At 69.1% G+C, this 22335-nt stretch overlaps 2 protein-coding genes across 3 annotated transcripts; both read right to left on the reverse strand.

Annotated features, from left to right (window-relative positions):
* Positions 1-19: 19 nt before the first annotated feature.
* On the reverse strand, positions 20-13249 carry ADISSP (adipose secreted signaling protein). Of its 2 annotated transcripts, none has more exons than XM_082315989.1 (6): positions 13216-13249; positions 11280-11383; positions 8039-8181; positions 5390-5528; positions 1730-1852; positions 20-574 (listed from the first exon to the last, which is right to left on the reverse strand). In XM_082315989.1, exons 2-6 carry the CDS (start codon positions 11296-11298, stop codon positions 474-476), a joined length of 525 nt encoding a protein of 174 aa, XP_082172115.1. In that variant the 5' UTR covers positions 11299-11383; positions 13216-13249; the 3' UTR covers positions 20-473. The 2 variants fall into 2 exon arrangements, with proteins under 2 accessions (XP_082172115.1, XP_082172116.1); XM_082315990.1 differs by lacking the exon at positions 13216-13249 and adding an exon at positions 12134-12263.
* Positions 13250-15654: 2405 nt separating this feature from the next.
* SPEF1 (sperm flagellar 1) lies at positions 15655-19745 on the reverse strand (the record flags this gene model as incomplete). The annotated part of the gene is made up of 6 exons (XM_082315784.1): positions 15655-15762; positions 16879-16990; positions 17911-17972; positions 19078-19213; positions 19362-19473; positions 19637-19745. The coding sequence occupies 6 exons, from the start codon at positions 19743-19745 to the stop codon at positions 15655-15657; spliced, it is 639 nt and encodes a 212-aa protein (XP_082171910.1).
* Positions 19746-22335: the final 2590 nt, after the last annotated feature.

Genomic DNA, 22335 nt, shown 5'->3' on the forward strand with positions numbered 1-22335 from the left:
CACTGCCTCAGGGACACTGGCACTAGCCCCGCGGCCACCGGTGGCCCGGCTTCCCAGCCTCCCTCCTGCTGCCGGACCCTGCCTGGGCCCAGGGCCCAGCTCAGCTCCAAATCCCAAAAAGTTTCACCCCGGGGGGCTCAGCTGGGGCTCCGCCGCCCCCAAGTGCCGCCTCTCCCGGGGGACTGGGGAGAAAAGCGAGGGGAAAGCAGCGGCAGGCAGCGGGTGGGATCCCCGCCCGAGGCTCCCGGCAGGGATGCTCCGGCTTTTGGGAACCCCCTCCTGCGCTCTGGGGACCCCCCAGCAGGGAGGGTGCTGGGGAGGGGGAGGCAGCAGCTCCCCCCCAGCTCCATGGTGGCCGCGGAGCCCCCAGGGAGGGGTTTGGGTTGGTTTCTTCTTTTTTTAAATCTGAGCTTCGTCCTCAGGAGCCACGCCGGCGGCGGCGGGGCCGGGGGGCTAGTCGAAGCCGTGCCAGGCTAGTCAAAGCCGTGCCAGTCGCTCTGCTCCGAGTCGTACTCCAGCTCCGCGCCGATGCAGCGCACCCCGTCCAGGAGCATCGGCGTGCCGTGGTGCCGGTCTGCAGGACGGGAGGGGACAGTGGGGACAGGGTGCAGCCATGCGTGGCCCCAGGCTGGCCGGGGGGGCTTGCTTCACCTTTCTGAGAGCCCTTTCGGGGAGTTTTCCGGCTCGCAGGTGCTTGCCCTCCCTCCCGCGGTCCCCACGGACGGGATGCGGCACCCAGGGGGCTGGGAGATGCAGGGACGCTGCGCCCTGTCCCCAGGTCACCGCTGCCGCCCTCAGGGTGCTGGACGGGGACGGTGCGCGGCCCCCGGCGTGCCCAGGCTCGGGTGCTGCAGGGCACGGGGTGCTGGGGCACGGGGTGGGGACGCGATGGGATGCCAGGGAGCGAACGGCCAGCCCCCCCCGGGGATGGGGACCTCACTGCATGGAGGATGCCGGTGAAAGCGGGCGCCGTGTCACACGCAGCCGAGCTGCGAAACGCTGCTCTAATTAACAAACCCAAATTAGGCAGCAAGGGGGGGGAGGAAAAAAAAAGAAAGAAAACGAAAGGCTGCTGTGCTGCCTAACAAGCAGCCGTGGCTGGAGGAGCGGGGGACCCCGGTGGGTCCGGCCCCCACCCACCCGCCGCAGCCCCGCTCCCTGCACCCCTTCACCCTCCGCCCCCAGGCCGCGGCTTTTCGGGGCGAAAGTTGTCCGGTTTAGCCCATTTCACAGAAATGTCCACCAGGTGGGGACCGTCTGCAGCGGCTGAACGGGGAGAGCTGGAGGAGCGGGGAGCAGGGGCCGGGGGATGCGGGGAGCAAGGGCCGGGGGATGCGGGGAGCAGGGGCCGGGGGATGCGGGGAGCAGGGAGCGGGGGCTGGGGGATACAGGGAGCAGGGAGCAGGGGCCAGGGGATGTGGGGAGCAGGGAGCGTTGGCCAGGGGATGCGGGGAGCAGGGGCCGGGGGATGCAGGGAGGAGGGAGCAGGGGCCGGGGGACGCGGGGAGTGGGGAGCAGGGGCCGGGGGATGCGGGGAGGAGGGAGGATGGAGCAGGGGCTGCGTGGGGCTCAGCCACGCACACCGGCAGCCCCGGCTCCCCAGAAAGCAGCGGGTCTCCAGCCAGGCCTACGAGCGCTCCGTTACCGGCAGTGCCGGGGAGGAACCGCTGCTCCGAAACCCAAGGAACCGCGCGGGGTCCCCACGCCACCGCCGCCGGCAGACCCTTACCCATGACGCGGGCTTGGACCACGACCTTGACGGAGGCGCCTTCACCGGCCTCGCTGGCCAGGACCATCTCCTCCTTCAGGACCCCCTCCTTGTGCGCCGTGTACTCGCACTTCACACTGTAGCCTGGGGACAGAGACACCCTGGGAGCTGGGCTCCGGCTGCCAGAGCTGCCTGCGCCTTTCCTACCCTGCCTGCACCTGTCCTACCCTGCCTGCGCCTTTCCTACCCTGCCTGCACATTTCCTTCCCACCCCGGGTGCCTCTCCTCACCGCAGGCACCCAGAGGCAGCAGAACCTGGGGCACGGCTGATTTAGTCCCGTCCCCACCACCAAGGTGCTGAGCAACACAGCACAAGTCTCGCAGGGCTCCCTGCCCACCCCGTGCCTCAGTTTCCCCACCCGTGAGGCAGAGACAAGGATGCTGAGCCGCGGTGGAGCACACGAAGCTCTGCGGGGATGCAGGCGTGGTGTCGGGGGACGCGGGATGCTGCTCTTCCCAGCGCCGGGCTGAGGGCACTGCTGTGTCGGTGCTAAGCATCCCCCAGCACCTCTGAGCCCCGCTTGTCCCCGTCACCCTGCCCCAGGCCACGGGGAGGGAGCAGCAGAGCAGGACACCGACACCCGGCTCCTCTGCACCCCCAGTCGCAGCCGGGGGGGTCCCAGCTCTCACCCAGCCCAAACCCCGGCCCTCCGTGCGCGGCCCCAGCACACCGCACCCCATGGACACGACAACCCGTCCTGCCCGCGCCCTGCCCTGCCTGCGCTGCCCCGGCCAGGCAAACACCGGGAGCTCCCCCCAGCCGCGCACACCCCTGCCAAAATCGCCGTCTCTTCCTCCCTGCGAGCAGAGGGAACATGGAAACACCCTTGGAGCCCCCCGCTCGCAGCGGGCGATGGCCCCGGCCTCCCCAGCTCGCAGACAGAGGGACAGAGGGACAGAGGGACAGAGGGACAGAGGGACAGAGCTCGCAGGGCCGAAGGAGGCAGCGGCTTTTGATCCGGAGGAAAAAAGCACAAAGTAAAAATAAAGGCGAGGCAGAAAATTAAACCAACTGCAGAAAGGCATTAGTCAAAGCCGGCGGAGGGGGCACGAGCGAGCTGCGAGCACGCGGCCGGGCAGCCCCCGCAGAGCGCAGGGGGAGGCACCCCGACACGGCTGGCACAGGGGGATGCTGCAACAGCACCAAAAAAAGGAATAAAAAGGCACTGAGCCTCATCCAGGCCCCGGAGCGCACACGGCTGCCGGCGCCGCGAGGCTCAGCCCCGGGGCTCGGAAACACCGGCCGCAGGTGGGGAGCGCCGGCGGATGGAGGAGAGCAGACCGCCGCCGGGCAGGACGAATCTCCCGGTGCCAGGTTGTACCCGGAGGCAGAAGCGGTGGCAAAACCTCCTCCTTCCGAGCGCCGGGAGCCCCCTTACCTCCAGCCCACGCTCACCCAGGGCCGCTTTGTCTGCGTCTGTGCCAGGGCACCCTCGGATCACAGCCCCGCTCGCCAGCCCCGCCATGGCTGTTACCGCAGCCGGGAGCCAGGCACCGCGCTCTGCCCGTGCTGGGCGGCCCCGGGATCGCCGGCAGCGCAGGGACTGGATGTGGCCCATGGCTGGACAAACCTGGCAAGGCCCATCCCTGCCTGCAGCCGAGGATGCGGAGAGCAGAGCCTCCAGGGGAGCCCCGGCTGGCACCAGGACCCCGGGGACAGACGCCGATGAGCCGCGGCAAGGCACCAGACTCCTCCGGGTCCCACCGGAGCTGCTCGGGGTCCCCGAAGGGCTCCTTTCTCCAAAGCCTTGGGAGCCCTGGCCCCGAGCCCGGGCCAGACGTGCCAGCCCGAGGTGGGAAGCTTCAAGCACACAATAGCTTAAGTGCTTTGCTGGGCCGGGGCCAGCAGCAGTGCGGGAAGAGCCGCAGCCCATCCCTGCCAGCCACAGCCCCGCTCCCGGACCCTCGGCTGCCAGGAGTCGGCACGGGGAGAGGCGGCGAGCTGCAGCCCCGGGGAGCCGGAGGGGACGGGGGTGTGGGAAGGAGCATCCGCCCCCGGCTTGTCAACCAGAGCCGCCGGCATGGGGCCAGCCGCGGTGCCCCAAGGCGCCTTGCAGCCTGCTGTGCCCTTGGAGCAGACCCTGTGTCCCCACGATGGCTGCCACCAAGCCCAGGGTGATGCTCGGCTCTCAGCCGCCACGCCAGGGCCACCGTGCGCAGCCCTGCTCCCTTCTCCCACGGACGTGGTGGTGGCAAACTGACCCCAGACCAGAGCCGGGCTGGTGCACGAGCCTGGTGCCTCTTGGAGCAAACCCTGTCCCTGTCCTTGTCCCCGTCCCCACCGGCCTGTGAGCTCTGCTCCACAAAACCACAGCCGCTCTTCACCTCCCGCCTCCCAGATAGATCCGAACCCACAAGAAGCAGCAGCTGATTGATGCCCGTTTGGGATCAAAGAGCGTTTAACCTCCCAATTGCAGAAAATAAATTATGGAGACACAGGTCTGCAGGGGACAGAGCAACAGCCGCGGGGCCGGGTGTCACCGAACCCACGCTGCCGGCGGGGACGGGACAGACCGAGCAGGACTGAGGGAGCCGGGAAGGGGCCGGGGAAGGACGGGGGGGAAGGAGGGGGCAGAGCAGCCAGCGGGACCCCCAGCCCTGCAGCCACGACCCCGGGGGGCTGCCACGCGCCCGGCCCCCCCGGGCGGGCTCGGATGGGGCTGAGCCGCCGCAGACACGGCGCAAAGCAAAGCACGGGTAGCGCCTCTGCACAGACCCACGCCGAGCGCTCACGCTGCAGGACGTTACCCTCCCTTCCTCTGCGCCAAGAGAATTAGCAAGAAGCCTGGAGACAGACGGAGAGGTGACCCCCCTCGCCTCCAGCCTCTCCTTTAGGCAGACCCTCGGTGCGGGCAAAGAGCAGAGCGAGTGCTAAAAATACCGGCACGTCTGGACTCTGTTCAGCAGGTTCCCGGATTAAAATGCCAGAAAAGCGGCTCTCCAAGCACGCGGGTCGGGGCCGAGCGTCTCCCGGCAGGTGCAATGGAAACACAGATTCCTTCTCCATGGGGTAAAGCTCTCCAGTGCAGCGCCGCAGGGATGGGCGCTGGGATGCGGCCACCCCGGGCAGTGCCAGGACCAAACGCCACCCTCACCGCGAGCGGCTGCAGCGGGACCTGTCCCCAAAGCCCCACGGGTCGGGGACAGCCCCACCAGCCTGAAATGCTCAGGGGAAGGAAGAGGCTTGGGGATTGGGAAGCTCTTTGGGGGACACTCACCCGCCGAGTGCCCAGGAGGCAGGAAACACCCCGGCAATAAAAACCCCCTCTGCGGGGTCCCGGGGGGCTCCGGGCTCCCCAGGCGAGAGGAATCGCCCCCCACGCCTGGGAAGGGCTCAACCCGGACGGCTGTGGGTGCACCCAGGACCAGGGGGCTGCCAGCTGCCTCCCGCCCCACGGGAGCCCTCGGTTCGTGCTCCCCACGGGGCTCCGGCGTGAGCCAGACACCCCTGCCACCCCCAGGGGCACTTAGGGGTCTGGCAGCCCCCCCGCTGGGTCCGGCAGCCCCCCCGGCCCGGGCAGTGCCCCCCTCGCTGACCGCCGCTCGCCGGCCACATCAAAGCAAGGGCAGGATCCAGGACGTGGCACAGCAGCCGCCGTGGGGACAAAGCGGGGACCTTACCTTCCGGCAGGGAGGTGATGCCGATGACTCGGAGGTTGAGGTTGGGGAGGGGAACGGCGCAGATGTTCTTCCCCAGCCTCTGCAGCGGGGGCAGGAGGAACGTGATCTCGTACTTGTGGAGGATCTTCAGGAATCCCACCTGCGACGGAGGGGACACGGCGGGGGTCACACCACGCCTGGGGCAGGCGCCGAGCCACCGCGGGAGGCGGTGTCACGCTGCCATCGTCCCATCCCGTCCCCCTGCGTGTCCCCCCCCAGGGACAGTGGCCCACCAGGCACTCGACAGCCCGTGGGAAGGCGGGGGGCAGCAGCCGTGGGGGGCTCTTGCCTAAATAATTGGGAAAATGTAACCAACACGGCTATTTTGGCTGCACGAAGCAAGCAGCAAAAACCACCGGTTCTGGGCAAAGCCCTGGGAACAGCCACCTTCGGTGTCAGGGGAGCAGAGACCAATTTTCCCAGCGCAAGCCAAACGCCTTCGGCTGCTGTTTCTGGTCTCTAAAAGCCAAGACGTTTCCAAGAGCGCGCCTTCAAACGTCATTTACCCACCGCCACGATGAAAACCAGAGCCCTTTCAGAGCCGGCCGCCTCCGGAGCGGGGTCTGTCTCCATCACGCTCAGAAAACACCATTTTGGGAAGGGAGCGGCGGGCTCCCCGCCAGCGGCACAGCTCCGGACGCGCCTGCAAAGCCTCCCCGCGGCAGAGCCCAGAGCACAGCCAGGATCCGGCCCGGCCGAGAGGGCGATCCCCTCCCGGGGCCGCAGGGCACCCGCTGCTCGCCGACCGCCGCGGGCAAGCCCTGCCGCGGGCACGACTCAGCCGGGCACCCTCAGCCTTCCGCGCACACACGTGCAGCCTGCCCCGACCGTACCTCAGCCGCCGCAGAAATACATATATATACACATATATAATACACACACACGTACGTATCTATCTATACACACACAGCTATAAAATGCACGCCATATGCTCCCACGTTCCTGTCCACGAGCAGCTCCGAGGCATCGCTGCAACACAGAAACCAACAGAAACGATGATGTGTAGCTTTGGGGATTTTAAGGCATTTGGTGATCGGCCTTTTCTCTGTAGGGCAGAGGATGAGGGTCTCCTCCTGCCTCTGATAAGCCCGGTGGGGCGCGGTGTGCACCCCAAACCCATCCAGAAGGACGAGCTGGGCGGTTAAACGCGGCCCCGGCACAGAGCCCCGCGGCACCGGCACGCTGAGCCGGGCGCGGGTGGCTGCCAGCGCCGGGCTGGTCCCATTCTGGCATCGGGGCCGAGGGCAGCAGGCAGCTGCCCCCCTTCCCCGGAGAGGCACGTGCAGTGCCGGGGCGCCCGCGGCACGCTGCGCGGCACGGGTGGGAAAAATAATAACAACCACCCACAGATCGGCAATTGCTAAGCGATTCGCTGCCGTTTTTAGGGCAATAACCTGTCATCCGCCCGATACAAATAACTGACTCAGAGCTGAACGGGCGTTTCAGATCGCTCTGCGGTACGCAACGCCAGAGAGACCCCGGGGGGTTTATTTCTTGGGAGAAAAAGGCCTCCCGAGGCGAGGCTGAGACGGAGGGGCTGCAGCCACGATAAAGCAGCTCCGGGCAGAGGACCGGCGACCTGCGCCTCCGAGTCACCGCCAAGGTGCCCGTCTCGCACCCAGACCCCGCTGCCACCGAAGCCCACGGGACGCCGGCACCAGAGCCGCCGCTCCCGGCGCTCAGCCCTGCTGCGTGGGGCGAGGAGCTGCGGGACGGGGCCGGCCACGCACGCTCGGGTCTGCAAACCTGCCGGGGTGAAACGCGAGGTGTCATTAAAGATGGCTTGCTGTCCCCGCTGCCATCGCCAGCCCCCGGCACAGTTTGGGAGCCACCGTCAAACTCGAACCCACGCTAACAACCTCCCACAGCCACGGGCACGTGGCTGGAGGGGAGCGAGGAGAAGCCACGGCGCCGCTGGCGCGCAGGGTGAGACCCAGCTCAGCCCCGACCCCTCCAAACGGGGACGGAGGAGACAGTGCCACGTCCCCCTGCCCTGCCCAGGGCGCAGCAGGGCCAGCGGCACCCCAGCCCGCCCTGCCAGGACTGGGCTCCGCTGCTCCTGACCCCACCAGACCCCAGTTTCCAGAGGGCGGCTGCGTCCCACCCCAGCCTGTCAGATCCGGCCCGACAGCCCCGCGAACGCTGCCCGTGGCAGCAGCAACGCGGGCCGCGGGCCCTCCCCGGCGCTGGCAGAGGCTGGATGCAGCCGCAGGAATCGGGTGCTAAATGGGTGAACGCGGAGCAAAGCACCCACGTTTATACCTGCGCCCTCAGGAGCATCACAGCCACCTGCGGGGAGGGACCCGGGTTCCTGGGGTGCTGCCAGGCCCCCCGGTACGCCAGGGGGCTAGTGGGGCCGAAACGCCCCCAAACCTGAGAATGGTAACGGAGACGGAGCGACATCCGGAGGGGCAGCGATGGAAACCTCCCCGGAGCGGGCAGAGCTGCGGGCAGCAGGAGCCCCGCAGCTCAGGGGGCCACAACGGGCAGCACTGGGGGGCCCACCCGCCCCACAGGGCCCCCAGGACGGACCCAGCCCCGCCGCCGGGCGCAGGGACAGGCCAGGGCGGCACCGGTACCCCCCTCGTCCCCCAGGCTCCCGGCTCCCACCTTGACGAGGAAGTTGCCGTCCTTCTCCTGCGTCACCATCACCGCCGAGTCGTGGAGCTTCTCGTCGAAGTGGACGTGGCCGTGGGCCCCCTCGGCGGGCTGGCTGGGGGCGAAGCGCACGCCCCCCCCCTTCGCCTTGCTGCCTGCACGGGGAGGAGAGGACAGAGCCCGGGTGTCACTGCCTGCCCGCCTGGGCAGCACCCGCTCCCTCCCCAGCCCCGTGTCCCCAGCCCCGTGTCCCCCCGCAGCCCCCGGGGCCAGAGCGAGGCCGGAGCATCGTCAGACACGGAGGGGTTTCTGCACTTTCCCCTCTTCTCATTTCAGGAAAGCTCCGTGCCACAGGCTGGGGAGGGGGCACATGGACACTGGTGACCAGTGGCCACAGCGAGCTCGCCCTCCAAGCGGGGGGAGCGCATGGATCTGCCACCAGCCGATGCCCAGAGGCCGAGGGCCCCGTCCGTCCCCCAGGCTCGGCAGCATTTGCTCACTCCCCTGATTTTCTCAGGGCAGAGGAGCGGGATGAGGGGAGACATGGGCTGTGCCGGGAAGGGGACACGGGTGGGACAAGGGCAGCGGGGAAGGACAGCTTCCCCGGGGAAGGGCTCCCACCCATCCCAGGGTGCCGGGCAGGGCGCTGCGGAGCTGGGCAGCATGTTGGGGAGCAAAGCCCGCAGTGCCCCAGGGAAAGCCAAAATGCAACGGCCCTGCAAGGACAGGCCTGGGGACACCGAGGTCCCCGCGGCCAGCAGGAGCCCGCGCAGAGGCACAAAGGCCATGGGCCCTTTCCCTTGCACCTTTGCAATAGGCTCTCTGGGAGCTTCCCAGAAAAAGCAGCCTCTCCTCTCCCTCCTCCTCCTGGTGCACCCCGAGAAACCCCCCGGAACGGCCGCCGATCGCATCGCATCCATCTGGCAGCGGCTGGGAGCAGATTGCTGCCTCCTTAAAGAAAAGGCTCTTTGTGCCTCGGCAGGCTGGAAGCGCCGGAGATTTAATAACTCGGCATTGTTCAGCCGGAACAGCTCGGCAGAAATCCCTTCCCCGCACACAGGGGGAAAACAAGAGACTCAGCTGCTTGCAGAGCGACGCGGCTGCACGTGGCTGCGGCGCGGAAGGGGAGGCAGATGGGACCCTCCCTGCCGAAACGCAGGCAGCTCCCGGCCCCCCGTGCCGGGACACGGCCACCCTCTGCCCCACAGGGCCTTTGCGGGTGCCACGGGGCAGGACGAGCCCAGGGACCCGCGTGGATCCCGTACGCCGGCTGGGAGCTGCAGCAACGGGCAAGGTCCCAGCCCATGGTTGCCACCGGGCATCCCGATGCCAGCACCGGGCTCAGAGCTGAGCCCCGACGCCTGCCAGGAGACCGGCAGGGAAAACCCCAAACATGCGTCTTCGTCACGCAGTGCTCGGAGGCAGCGCAGCCGATGCCCGGCACGGAGCCCGGGGAGCCAGGCGGCCCCCGGGGACGAGCGTCTCCACAGGGCAGCGAGCCACTGTCCACTGGGGCAGCCGCAGCGCTCGGCTAGCCCCCCGGCACGGTGGGTCTGAGGACCCTCTGGAGAGAGGGAGGTGGGAGGAAGGTGAAGGCGGCAGCCAGGGTTGGATGCCGGGCACCGCGGGCAGCTGTCCCGGGAACCGGCTGTCCCGGGAACCGGGTCACCCGCCGGCACGCGCCCCGGTGACCTTGAGCGGCTGCACCGCGCGGTGCCCCTGTCCCGGCTCAGGAGGGGCCGACAGGGACAGGCCTCGCGCCGGCAGGAGGGGACAGCCCCGGGCAGAGCCCGGGCGGTGACGGTGGCACCGCCGCAGCCCCGGGCGCGGGGGCAGGGGCACCCACCGGCGCAGGACCTGCCGTGAGTCAGCCAGCGCGGCAATCTCATTAGGGGCGAAACGCGTGTCCTGCACACAGCCGGCAGCGAGGGGAGGCACAGGCAGAGGTACAGGCAGAGGCTCCAGCAGGCAGGGGCTGGGCAGAAAATCACCCAGAGCTGGTGTGTTTTATCTCCAGTCCCCAGGTCCCACCACCGTCACAGCCAGAGGGTCACCGGGACCTGCCGGACCCCGCGCAGTCAGGGTGCCGGCAGCCAGGCTGGTGCCGCGCTCCCTGGGGGGTGGGTTTGGGGGTCCGACCCGTGCCTGCCGCGGGGAGGGGGGACACGGTGGGGGACGCCTGCCTCGCACGTGTCGGCAGCGATCGCAAGCCCTGGGAGTGGATGCCACGCTCAGAGTCACCAGGTCCCTCCCGAAATAAGGGTGTCCGCGCCCCAGCGTCCCGGGGAGGCAGGGCTGGAGTGGGAAGCCTGGGGGGCTCAGGGTTCCCCCAGCATGCCGCTCCCCGGGGACCCCCAGCCCCTCTCCCCAACGCTGCCAGGGACAAGGCAGCCCAGAGCAGGCAACCTGCCTGTCCCTTGGCATCACCGCCAACAGACTGCTTGCCTGGCCCTCGTCCCGCTGGGAAGCCGGAGCAGGCTTCACCGCCGGCAGGAGGAAAGCCCCCGGGATGGGGCCGTCCCGTGGGCCCGCTCACCAGCGGCAGGGACGGAGCTGTGGAGGCCAGAGCCGTGACCGGGCACACAAAGGCAGATGAAATCACGCCCAGCAGCAGCACAAAGAGCCGCTTCGGTCTTTGTCTCGGCACAGCGGAGAGCCGGGCGCTGCCGCCACAGGGCACCTCACGCCAGCGGCCTTTCGGGGTCCCCTCCCGGCACTGACAAAGCACCCGGCTCCCCGAGCCTGGCACTGCTTTTGGGGAGGCAGCCAGGGTCCGGGAGAGGCTGGGAGCACCCCAGGAGCACCCAGCACCCGTTGCCTCTCCCAGCAGCCTTGCCCGGGGCCGGGGGTTGTGCCGATCACCGGAGGGGGGACTGCGGTTGAGTGGTGCCAGCAGTGCCCCACCAGAGCCCCCACCCCGCCGCAGGCCCCCTCAGCGGGTGCTCGCTCACACCTCGCAGCAGAAAAACGGCAGCAACCTCCCCCCAGTCCCCCGTAGCCTCTGACCTGCTCGGCTGCTCCCCGGGTCGGAGCGGGCAGCTCCAGGCAGCCCTTGCATCCCTGGCCGCGGGCAGAGGGACCCCCCGGGCAGGGGCACGGGCAGAGGGACCCCCCGGCAGGGCTGCAGGCAGAGGGGCTTCACCGGGAAGGAGCATCAAACTTGGAGACTGGCCCCAGGTCAGGGCAGGCAGCCCGGGAGGGGAGAGGTGCAGGCAGGCAGGCAGGCAGGCAGGAGGGGGACGCTGGGACTCACCCTTGCTAGCCGTAGCCATGTGTCCCCGCAGCGGTCGTCCTTGCGCGAAACTTCAAAGGCACGGGCAGGAGGCCATCCTCCGGGGCCTCCGCAGAGCGCCGGAGCTGGGGAGGGAACGGGCAGGGTTAGGCAGGGGCAGGCAGAGCCGGGGAGGGCAGCCGCTGCCTCTGGTCGGGTCCCGGAGCTAGCCCAGCACCGCGGAGGCGATGGCACTGCACGACTGCGACTCCGGCGCTTCTCCGGCACGGACCTGCCGGGGAGGAGCCTGCCTGCAGCTCAGGGGCGTCAGGCAGCCCGGCTTTGGGCAGCGGCGGGCAGCACGCCAGGGCCTGCGCCCAGCCCTACCCCGAGGAGCGATGGGCGCAGGCAGGGCAGGAGCAGTGGCAGCACCAGGAGCCCGCGGCGTGACCCGGCCAGCCCCGGCTCCTGCTCCACCGGCACTCAGGGACGCAGCCAGCCCCTGCCCGGGACAGGGAGGATTCGCGCCCTGGCACAGCGGCCAGGACACAACCATCGCTTCTCCCAGCCATCAGCGCCGAGCAGAGAGTGCCCCGTGCCTCAGTTTCCCCATTTCCCCCCCTGCAAAGGCTCTGGCGGCCGCCACACCGAGCCCCGCACTGGGGAAGGCTGTCAGCAACAGCGCAAACCCCAAACCCAGACCCCCCAAACCCCTTTCCCTGGCCCTGCCAGCACGGCTCCCACGGGAAGAGCTGCTCTCTCCGGCCGGGCCGACGCTGCCTCCCCAGGGCTGTGCTCCCCCGGCAGCCCCACGGCGGGGGGAACCACCGGAGCCGGGTGGGGGGCTCGGGATCCGACACCCCAAAGACTCCTTTGCTGGAAGCCGAGGCTCAAACCTGGGGCTCACCCAGCCCCGCCGCCCCACGGGAGGCCAAACGCGGGCTGGTAACGCCACCGGGCACCCGGTCCCACCGCCGGTGAGCCGGTCCCACCGCCAGGCACCGGAGGAATCCGGCAGTAAGAGGCAGGTGCCCAAAACGGCGCCGTCAGCAGCCCGGCCTGCCGAGTACAGGGAAATTCATGGAAAAAGCATCAGCAGCGTCAGCCTTGGGGGAAAATAAGATGAAAAGAAGCAGAGCAGAGAGGGCGGGGAGCCTCTCCAGCGGCCGGGGGGGTGGCAGACCCTCGCCACGGCCCCCACGGTGCTGCTGCCCACAGACGAGATGATCCAGGCTGGAAAAGAGCCGGGAGGGAAAAAGGCCAGGATTTGGGGGTGTGAGAGATGTGCCAGGGACATGGAAACACGTCTGTGGGCAGCGTGGGGCGGGAGGAGACCCCGGGATGGGACACGGCTCCACGGGAGGGGACGAGGGGACACGGGGCAAGCGGCCCGGGAGCAGGGGCAAAGCATGGGGCCGGTGGCGGGGGGCTGGGGGAGCAGGGTGGGCACAGGCTCCCCGTGCCCTTGCGGGGCTCAGGGCCCCCCGGAGCAGCCCCGGAGCCCCCCGGCAGTCCCACGCCACCAGGCCCCCCAGAACCCCGGCAGCCTGGGCCGGGGTCCCCAGCGCTCAGCCCCTTCCCGGGGCGAGCGGCAGCGAGGATGCGGCGGCGCTGACGCACGCCTCCCGCCCGGTGGCCCCAATCTGCCTCCGCCATCACCCACGTGGCCCCGGTCCCCGTCACGCGTGGGTGTGGGTGTCCCCCCCCCCTCCGTGTTTCCACCCCCGCCCCCCCCGCCGGCTCAGCCCCGGTGCTGCAAGAGGGGACGCGGGGCCGGACCTCGGCGTTCCCCTCTGCGCAATGGGCCAGCGAGCGGCCCGGGTGGGCATCCTGCCCCGGGACCGCGGGACCGCGGACCCCACCGGGGGGGTTACGGCGGGAGGGGGCGATGCGGGGAGGGGGTCCCCGCCGCCCCGGGGAGGGGGAAGCCCCGGGGGTCCCTCCCCGGCCCCGCTGCCCCCCTCCCTCCATCGCTCACCCCCGGCCGCTGCGTCCCGCCGCGCTCCCCGCTTCCCACTACCGGGACACGCCCCCCTCCCTCCCATTGGCCCCCCGGCACACCCTCCGCCCTTCCCATTGGTCCGGCCCCTCGGCGGTCACGCCTCCCCGCGTCGTCGGGGAGGGAGGGTCGTCTCCAAGGGGCGGGACTGTCGCTAGGGGGCGTGGCGAAGGGCTGGGGCAGCCAATAGGGGGCGCGGGGTTCGCAGCGCTGGGGGGGGGGGCACCCCGCGGTCCCCCGCATCCCCGGGCCATGCGGTTGCCATGGCAACGTGCCATCCCCTGGCGGGTTTTGCCGCTCGGACCCCAGTCCCGGGGCACCGGGGCGGGGAAGCGGGGCCCCGGCTGGGGAACCCCGGCGACAAAACCCCCGATTTCGGGTTATTTAAATAAAAACCAAAGCACAACCCGAACCAGCAAAGCCCGCGGCCAAAAGGGGCTCGGGCAGGCGGCCCCCGGGCGCGGGGCGATGCTGGGGCGATGCTGGGGCTGGACTCTGCCCAGGGCTCGGTCTCCTCCACGGCACGGCCGCACCAGCCCGGCGCTGCCGCCATCTTCCCCGGGAGATTCCCGGTTTTCCCAGGCCATGGGGGAGGCTGGAGGGGGGCCAGGCACCGAGCCGGGGCCCAGGCATGGCGGCCAGGCCGGGCTGGCTCTGCTCATCCCATCCTGTCCCACCCTGTCCCATCCCATCCCCATCCCCATTCCCATCCCCATCCCCATCCATCCCATCCCATCCAATCCCCATCCCCATCCCCATCCCCATCCCCATCCCCATCCCCATCCATCCCATCCCATTTCATCCCATCCCATCCCATCCCATCCCATCCCATCCCATCCCATCCCATCCCCATCCATCCCATCCCATCTCATCCCACCCTGTCTCATCCCACCCTGTCCCATCCCATCTCATCCCCATCCCATCCCCATCCCATCCCTATCCCCATCTCATCCCATCCCATCTCTATCCCCATCCTATCCCCATCCCCATCCCATCCCCATCCCTATCCCCATCCCATCCCCATCCCATCTCTATCCCCATCCCATCCCATCCCCATCCCCTTCCCATCCCCATCCCATCCCATCCCTATCCCCATCCCATCCCATCCCATCCCATCCCATCCCATTCCCATCTCCTGGAGAAAACCCCCGAGGCTCCGGACAGCCCGTTCCCATCACGCCCAGCCTGGCTGAGCTCCCAGGCTCCGGCTGTCCCCGTCCGAGCCCACACGTCCCCTCGCCGGTGGGACGGAGCGTGGGGAAGGGCCACGTCCCACCGCGGGGACGGCAAGGCACCGGCCGGGACGGCGGGAGCCGGCTGTCAGGGGCACCGAGGGTGGGAAAGGCAGCCGGGACACGTCCCTGCCGGGAAAACGCTTCCAAAGAGCACGTCCGACCGCTGGGGAATGGCGAGGGGGGAGGCGGCAGCCCCCCGGCGCAGGCGAGAGCCGTCCCCGCAGGGGAGCGGGGTCAGGGCTCGCTCGGCAGGGCCGGGTCCCACAGGCAGCGCGGCAGGGCCGCGGCACACCCGGGGCTGGTCTGTCCCCCCCAAACCTTCCCACAGCCCCCCCGGCTCTGGCTGCGGCCTCCAGGCGCCAGAACGCTTCCAACGCCGGGGTTTCATTCCCAGGGAGCCCCAGCTGCGCCCTGGCCTCCGGCACGTGGGACACGGCGCACGGCTCGGCCCCTCCGCCGGGACGTGCTGCACACCCATGCGTTGGAAAAAAACGGGTTTTTACCCTAAAAAGGCCGCGGGCAACCCCGGTGTGGTGAAGGTCGCACCCGGAGCCACCCCCCGGTGCCGCTGGGGACGTCCCCGGGGAGCCCCGGCACCGGCGGGAGACAAGCGGAGGAGCGGGGACACCACCGCTGCCCGGCCACCCCGCGAGCGGGTCTGCGTGCCGAGGCATGGATTTTTCTCGGAGATTACAAAACCAAACAGCTTTGGGTAAGGGATTAAATCCCAACCTCCGCCAGCGCACGTCTCCCCGGCCCCGGCAGCCAAGCGGCGTCCCCACGCCGCCGACCGCTCCGACGCTGGACCGCTGGGAGACAAACATCCCCGGGCCGGGGCAGGACCCCCGCGGCGACTCGGCCTGGCAGGGTGGTCTCCGAGCGACGACGCGGCTTTTTAATTACCAACGTGCAAGGCACAAAAAGGAGGGACCACCGCCATCGGCTGAGCGGAGCCCGCGCCGCAGCGACGCCGCGGCCGCGCTGCCCGCCGGCGGGCACGGGGTGGGTCCTGGAGGTGGGCAAGGGGTCCCCGCTTCCACATCCGCATTTGCCACCTCTGGTTTTTGTCCTTGAGAGTCCGCCCTGGGAACTGGGCAGACTGGGAGGTGCTGGGATGGCTCTTCCAGCTCAGCAGGAGCTCCCAGGGGTGGGAGAGGGGGGGCAGCCCCGGGCAAGGGTCCGCTCACCGCTGTGGGCACCGGGCTTCCTGCAGGCGCCGGCTGAGGTCGTCTATCCGCACGTTCTTGAGGTGCAGCAGCTGCTCCAGCCTCCCCACCTTCAGCCGCAGGATCTGAGCGGAGACCCCCGACACCCCCTCAGCTGGGTTTCGGGGGGCGGGAGGCACGTCCAGCCCCCGCGGCCAGCAGCGGGGACGGGGGGCACGGCGGGGACGGGGGACCCAGGGCCAGGCTGAGGTGGCTGCTGGAGTCGCTGAGTGGCATCAGCCGTCTTTAACCACGGGGGAAACTGAGGCAGCCGTGTTTGGGGTCCCTGTTCCTGCTCCCATAACCCGCATCAAGCAAACGCTCCCCCAAAACACGGCCTGGGAGTCCCAGTTCCCCACCAGGACCCGGAGACAATTCTTCCCATCCAAGATGCCCCCTCTTTCAAAATTGTACATCTTAGGAGGTGTTTTCCAGCAGAAAAAAACCCGGTTTTAGGCAAAACAGAGCCACTGCTCCGGCTCGGTGCTGCATAAAGCTCCATTTCCAAAATCACCCGCTGCCCAGGGCCGAACGAGGGCTGCCCTCCGCCCCGGGACGGTCCGGCGGCCACGGCAAGCCGCCCGCAGAGGGTCTGCGCCGCTGCGCCGCCCGTTCTGCATCACCCTCGTGAGTGCGGGCTGGAAGACTGACCAGAAAGGAGGAGGATCGGGAACATTTGGGAATGACAGATTGATGTGACTGACGTGGGCGCGTGCCACAGAGGTTGAGGACTGCGAGAGAAAGCTGTTGCCCCAGGGGAGACCCGCAGGCAGGGGCTTTACCAGGGCTTTTACCCGGGAAATATCGGCAAAACACCGTCTGCTGCGGAAGGAGACGAGGGCTGCGGGGACCGAACCACGTCTCCGGGCCACATCGAGCGCTTGCTGCCTTCCCAGCCTGGTCTGACCAGACCTTTTAGGAGCCCAGCACTGCCCGGGAGCAGCCAGAGGAGCACCCGAGCCAGATGTTGGCCAGCTGGACCGCGGCAAAGCCACCGCCAGGCTGGCCCGTGCCCGAGGGTGCCCCCAGAGCCGGGCACAGAGACCAGAGCTGCCCAGGAGGCTGACGGCACTGAGCGAACGCGTTTGGGCCGTGGTGTACAGCACCGCGGCAGGAGGGCTGGGGAGGCGAAGGGCGTCTGTCCCTGCCTCGGTGCTGCCACGGGGACAGCGCTTGGCCGGGGCGAGGGAGGGTGGCCTCACCTGGATGGTCTCCTGCGCCAGGAGCAGGGCCTGCTCCCTCTCCGCCAGCTGCAGGCAGACGTCGGCGTCCCCCGGGGGAGCCTGGGCACAGCCGTGGCGGCTCTTCTTCACCCTGGAACCAGGAAAGGAAAGGCCGGGACAATAACCGACCCCTCCTGCCGCATTGCTGGCAGCCCACGGAGCTGTACAGCCCGCGGGGCTCACGCACGCCCAGCTCTTCCGCGGCCTGCCCCGCGCGCCACCGCCCCCACGGCACCGGGCTCCCCGACCCCCGCGGGGACCCCCAGAGCCCCTTCCCTCGAGAAGCCCCCAGGGAGGGCGCACCACCGGCGGGCACCACCGGCAGCCCTTACCCGGCAGCCCTGGGAGACTCCTGGGCGTAGCCTCCTCCGGCGCCGCTCTTCGCCTTTGAGCAGCCTGCAAAGCCCAGCGGTTAGCACACGATCTGCCCAAACAGCTCTGCCCCCCCCCCACGGGGACACCCCCTTCCAGCAGTGTCTCCTGTCCCCCCAGGGCCGCCCAGGCTCATTATTTGGGTGCCCCAGCACCCGGCAGGGCTGTGTGTGCCCCCAGCAGGGACCAGAAAGGTCACGGTTTGGGGTATGGACTGGGGGAGCCCACAGCACAGCCGGGATAGGATCACAGGATCAGAGAATGGTTTGGGTTGGAAAAGACCCTTAAGATCATCCAGTCCAACCGTTAGCCCAGCACTGCCAAGGTCACCACTAAACCATGTCCCTCAGCACCGCATCTCCCCGGCTTTTAAATACCCCCAGGGGTGGGGACTCAGCCCCTGCCCTGGGCAGCCTGGGCCAGGCCCTGACAGCCCTTTGGGGGAAGGAGTTTTCCCAATACCCAACCCAACCCTGCCCTGGCGCAGCTTGAGGCCGTTCCCTCTCATCCCATTGCTTGTTCCTGGGGAGAAGAGACCGACCCCCCCGGCTCCAGCCTCCTTTCAGGTGTCGTAGGGAGTGATGAGGGCTCCCCTCAGCCTCCTTTCTCAGGATGGGACCCTCCTTCCCGACGTGCCACGCACCGGCCCTACCCGTCTCCAGGTAGCTGACCTCTTCCAGCGCTGCCCGTACGCCCGGCTCCTGCACAGAGAGGCAGGAAAGCACCCGTCATGCCTGGCCATGAGCCGTGGGTCGCCCCGCGGGTGAGCCCAAAACAGCCCCTGTGCAGGGAGGGGGCTTGGCCGGGCCCCCGTGTCAGGAGAAGGGGGGACGGGGTACCCTGGCTGCTTGCGTCACCCCTCTCTGCGCCGCGCTGGGAGAGCACCGGGGCGGGGGTTTGCTCCCCAGGGCCAGTGGGAGAGGCCAGTTCAGAGCAGGGGGTTCCCAGCGCGGCTGCGGTGCCGGCTGTGCCGGCGTTACAGCCCGAAGGCAGGGCTGGGATCCATCCGCCTGAATTTCTGCCTGCTTCACGGCCACAGCCCTTCCCGTAGCGAATTCCTCCTCTGACCTGAGCACCGGAGTCACCGGCAGAGACAGCCCAGCCTGCCCCAGCCCCGCGCGTTCGTTATCCTCCTCTCACACCACAAGGACCGGGACGGTCGTGGGCTGAGGGTTTGCACAGGGCAGGAGAGGAAGCAGCTGCCCCGTCCTGGAGCTGTGGGCTCAGCACCCCCTGCCAAGCCCCACGTAACCCCCGTCACCCTCCCTGCTCTTCCTCAGGGGCCTCCCGGGAGCGGGGAGCGCAGCGAGGAGGACGGTGGGGAAGGAAGGTGATGGAGACGACGTCCCCTCTCCTCCCCGGCTCGCAGCGGCTCCTCCCAGGCCAAGCCAAGGCTGCGGAGCGAGCAGGGCCGCGGTGCTTCCCACGACGGAGCACGGCTGCCATCTGCGGCCGCCGAGCGAGGCCGGCCTCGCCGCCTGCATCGCTCCCGGTGGGGTGCTCCTACCCTGGCTCTGCCCAGGTGAGGGGCTCCCCTGCCTCCGGACACCCCCGCTGCGCTTCCCCACGGAGCTGCAGACGGGGAGATGGCAGCAGGATCCTCACGATGAGAAAGTGGGGAAAAGCGATGCCCGCAAGGACATCTGGGGCTCAGCCCCGCTCCCCTGGCCCTGCCCCAATGCCACCGACCTCTCTGTGGGGTGGCTACTCGCCCTCATCGCCCCCCAGCACCTACAAGCAGGACGCGGCACGCCGGGCGCCCCCCTTCCCCCAGGCCCCGCTGACCTGGCCCGGGCCGGTCACCACCTTGCTCTGCTTCTGCTTCTCCTCGATCTTCTGCCGCAGCAGGAGCAGCACCTGCTCCACCGCGCCCGGCCGGCACTGCACGACCTGCCGGATCACCTCCTCCGGGATGGAGAAATTCAGCTTACTCAGCACTTTCCTGAAAGAGGAGCCCCATGAGCACCCAGGAGGGGCAGGGAGGCAGGGACCCCCTGCCTGCAGCGCCCTGAGCTGGGTGCCTGGGCCGCAGCCAGGACGAACAGGGACAGCAGAGCGAGGGGCAGCCGGGCGGCCACTGGCCCCAGTACCTGTTGAGGTGCCCCCAGTTGGCCAGTTTCTGCGGCGTGGAGCTGGCGGGCACGTAGCTGTGCAGCTGCACCATGGCGGGGAAGAAGAACTTCACCACCTCGGCTGCCAGCACTGGGGGAGGAGAGGAGGAGAGGGGCTGGGGGCGGCGGGCACCCCGGGACCCCCCGCCCCGGGGCCCGCAAGGCCCGGCGGCCGCCCCGGCCTAGGCCCACCCCCAGGCCCGGCGCCCCCCCCAGGCCCGGCGCCCCCCCAGGCCGGTCCCGCCGGGTCCCACCCCCGTCGCTGAAGTCTCGGGCGATGTTCCTGCGCGGCCGGGAGAGCGGGACGCCGTCCAGCCAGCGGTAGAGGCCCCGCAGCTCGCCCGCCGCCCCGCCGCTCGCCATGCGGCCTCCCGCCGCCCCCGGGCCGCGCCGCGTCCCGCCGCCATGGCAACGGCCCCGCGGGGCGCGCCGGGAGCGCGCCGCCGTCGCCTGGCAACGGGCGGCCCGCGGCGGGGGGGGAGCGGGGGGAATGGGGGGGGCTCAGAGCAATGGCGGGGTCGGGGGTCCTGAGCGGGGGGACCGGGGGCTCAGAGCAAGGGGGGGCCTGGGGCCCTGATCAATGGGGGACTGGGGGGGCTCTGAACAAGGGAGGGGGGTCTGGGGGTGCTGGGAAAGGGGGACTGGGGGGCTCAGAGCAAGGGGGGGTCTGGGGCCCTGATCAATGGGGGACTGGGGGGGCTCTGAACAAGGGAGGGGGGTCTGGGGGTGCTGGGAAAGGGGGACTGGGGGGCTCAGAGCAAGGGGGGGTCTGGGGGTCCTGAGCAATGGGGGACTGGGGGTCTGGGGGCCTGTGAACGTATCGGGGGGGCCTGGGGTCCTGAGCGAGGGGGACCGGGGGGCTCTGAGCAAGGGGGGGTCTGGGGTCCTGAGCAGGGGCTGTGAACATATGGGGGGGTCTGGGGCCCTGAGTAATGGGGGTCTGGAGGGGCTCTGAAGAAGGGAGGGGGGTCTGGGGGTCCTGGGAAAGGGGGACCTGGGGGGCTCAGAGGAAAGGGGGGTCTGGGGGTCCTGATCAATGGGGGACTGGCGGTCTGGGGAGCTCTGAGCCAGGAGGGGGGTCTGGGGGTCCTGGCTGGGGGGTGCAGGACCAGAATGAGGGAGCCTGTGAGCAATGGGGCGCCAGGACCAGGGTGAGGGGGTCCCCGAGCAAAGGGGGGAGGCTCTGGGGGGGCAGGACCAGGTCAAGGGGGGCCACGGGCAGTGGGGGAGGCCAGGGGGGACACCGTAGCTGGGACAGACGTCTTAGCTGGGATGGACACCACAGCTGGGATGGACCCTTCCCTGGGATGGACACCATAACTGGGATGGACACCATAGCTGGGATGGACACCATAACTGGGATGGACATCTTAGCTGGGATGGACCCCATAGCTGAGATGGACCCTTCCCTGGGATGGACACCATAACTGGGATGGACACTTCCCTGGGATGGACACCATAACTGGGATGGACACCATAACTGGGATGGACACCATAACTGGGATGGACACCACAGCTGGGATGGACCCTTCCTGGGGGTGGACACCCTCCCTGGGATGGACACCATGGCTGGGATGGACACCATGGCTAGGATGGACCCTTCCCTGGGATGGACCCCATAACTGGGACAGACATCTTAGTGGAGAAGGTCATCTTAGCTGGGACCGACATCTTAGCTGGGATGGCACCATAGGTGGGGTGGACACCATAGCTGGGGTGAACATCTCAGCTGGGATGGACACCTCTCTGGATGGACATCTTAGCTGTGACGGACACCTCCCAAACGCCATCAGCACGGGCATCTCTCCCCGGCGCAGGGGGACCAGTAGAACCAGCCACGTTTCTGGGTGGGCAGCGAGGACTCCCCGGGATGCCGGCACCGTGGCCACCCTGGCAGTAGCCCACAAGCCCAGCTCCCTCCTGGGGCCACCTGTGGCTCCAGGCTCCTGGCCATGGCTCCTGCCCGGCAAAGCCGAGCAGAGGAGCTGGCTGAAAGCGCGGCACCAACCAAGCCGGGAGGTGCGGGGTCGGTGCTGTGGCTCGGGCCCACGGGCAGGAACGGGCAGATTACGGCGCTGCGGGCAGCGATACCGGGGGCGAATGAGACACTGGGGACGCCGATAAGCCCCGTCCGTGGCTCGGTCCCCAGCGAGGTGGGACGGGGACAGCATGGGGACGGCTCCCGCCGATGGGGCGGTTTATCTGCCGCTGCCGCCTGCTCGGTCCCTGCCGCTCCCTCGCCGGACCCGGGAGCTCCGGCTCTGCCGCCAGCAGCCCTGTGGGACGCGTGCCTCAGTTTCCCCACCCTGTCCCTCTTCTGGCCCCAGCTGCTGCGAAAGGGGAGGCTGGCAGGGTTTCACTCCTGGTTTGCTTCTCACCGAAGATAAAAGCGACCTGAAAGGGGTTATTTTTGGCCAAACCAGAACCAAATTCAGCGTGTTGAACCAGAAACGTGCGCGGGCGGCAGCCGCGGCCTCCCCTGGGCGCGCGGAGCAGAAAGCAGCAAAACAGGAAGGGGGGGACGGAGCCGCCCTTCTGCCGCCCCGCAGCTTCCTCCCGCCGCCGCCGCCTCCAAGGGGGTTTTGGGGTGGGGAGGTTTTGCTCCGGGAGCCCCGGGACCCTCCGGCCGCAGCTCCCGAAACTGCAGCCTCAGCCAGAGCCTCTGCCGCGGCCGTGGGTCCCGGCTGTGCCGGCAGAGCCATGTCCCGTGCCACCACCGCTGCCAGCCCCTCGGCATCTCGCTGCCACCATCCTCCTCCTGCGTTCCTCCAGCTCACCAGTGCCTGAAGTCTTTAAAATCTCTCAAACGCTGTGTTTTGGTGCTAAGCCCCATGTTTTGGGACATGGTGACCCCCCGCTCGCCGCCTGCACCGTCGTTCAGCCGCAATCCCCACCCAGAGCTGCCGCATTTCCGAGCCAGGGCTGGTGGCTTTGCAATGCCCACGGTGACACC

The sequence above is a fragment of the Platalea leucorodia genome, assembly GCF_965183815.1.
Source record: "Platalea leucorodia genome assembly, chromosome: 6".
Lineage (NCBI taxonomy): Eukaryota > Metazoa > Chordata > Aves > Pelecaniformes > Threskiornithidae > Platalea > Platalea leucorodia.

Coding starts and splice junctions, on each gene's coding strand:
- ADISSP (XM_082315989.1), bottom strand. Junction 5,529..8,038: donor ACGGCAACTTCCTCGTCAAG/GTGGGAGCCGGG, acceptor CCTCCGTCGCAG/GTGGGATTCCTGAAGATCCT. Junction 575..1,729: donor GGTCCAAGCCCGCGTCATGG/GTAAGGGTCTGC, acceptor CCCGTCCTGCAG/ACCGGCACCACGGCACGCCG.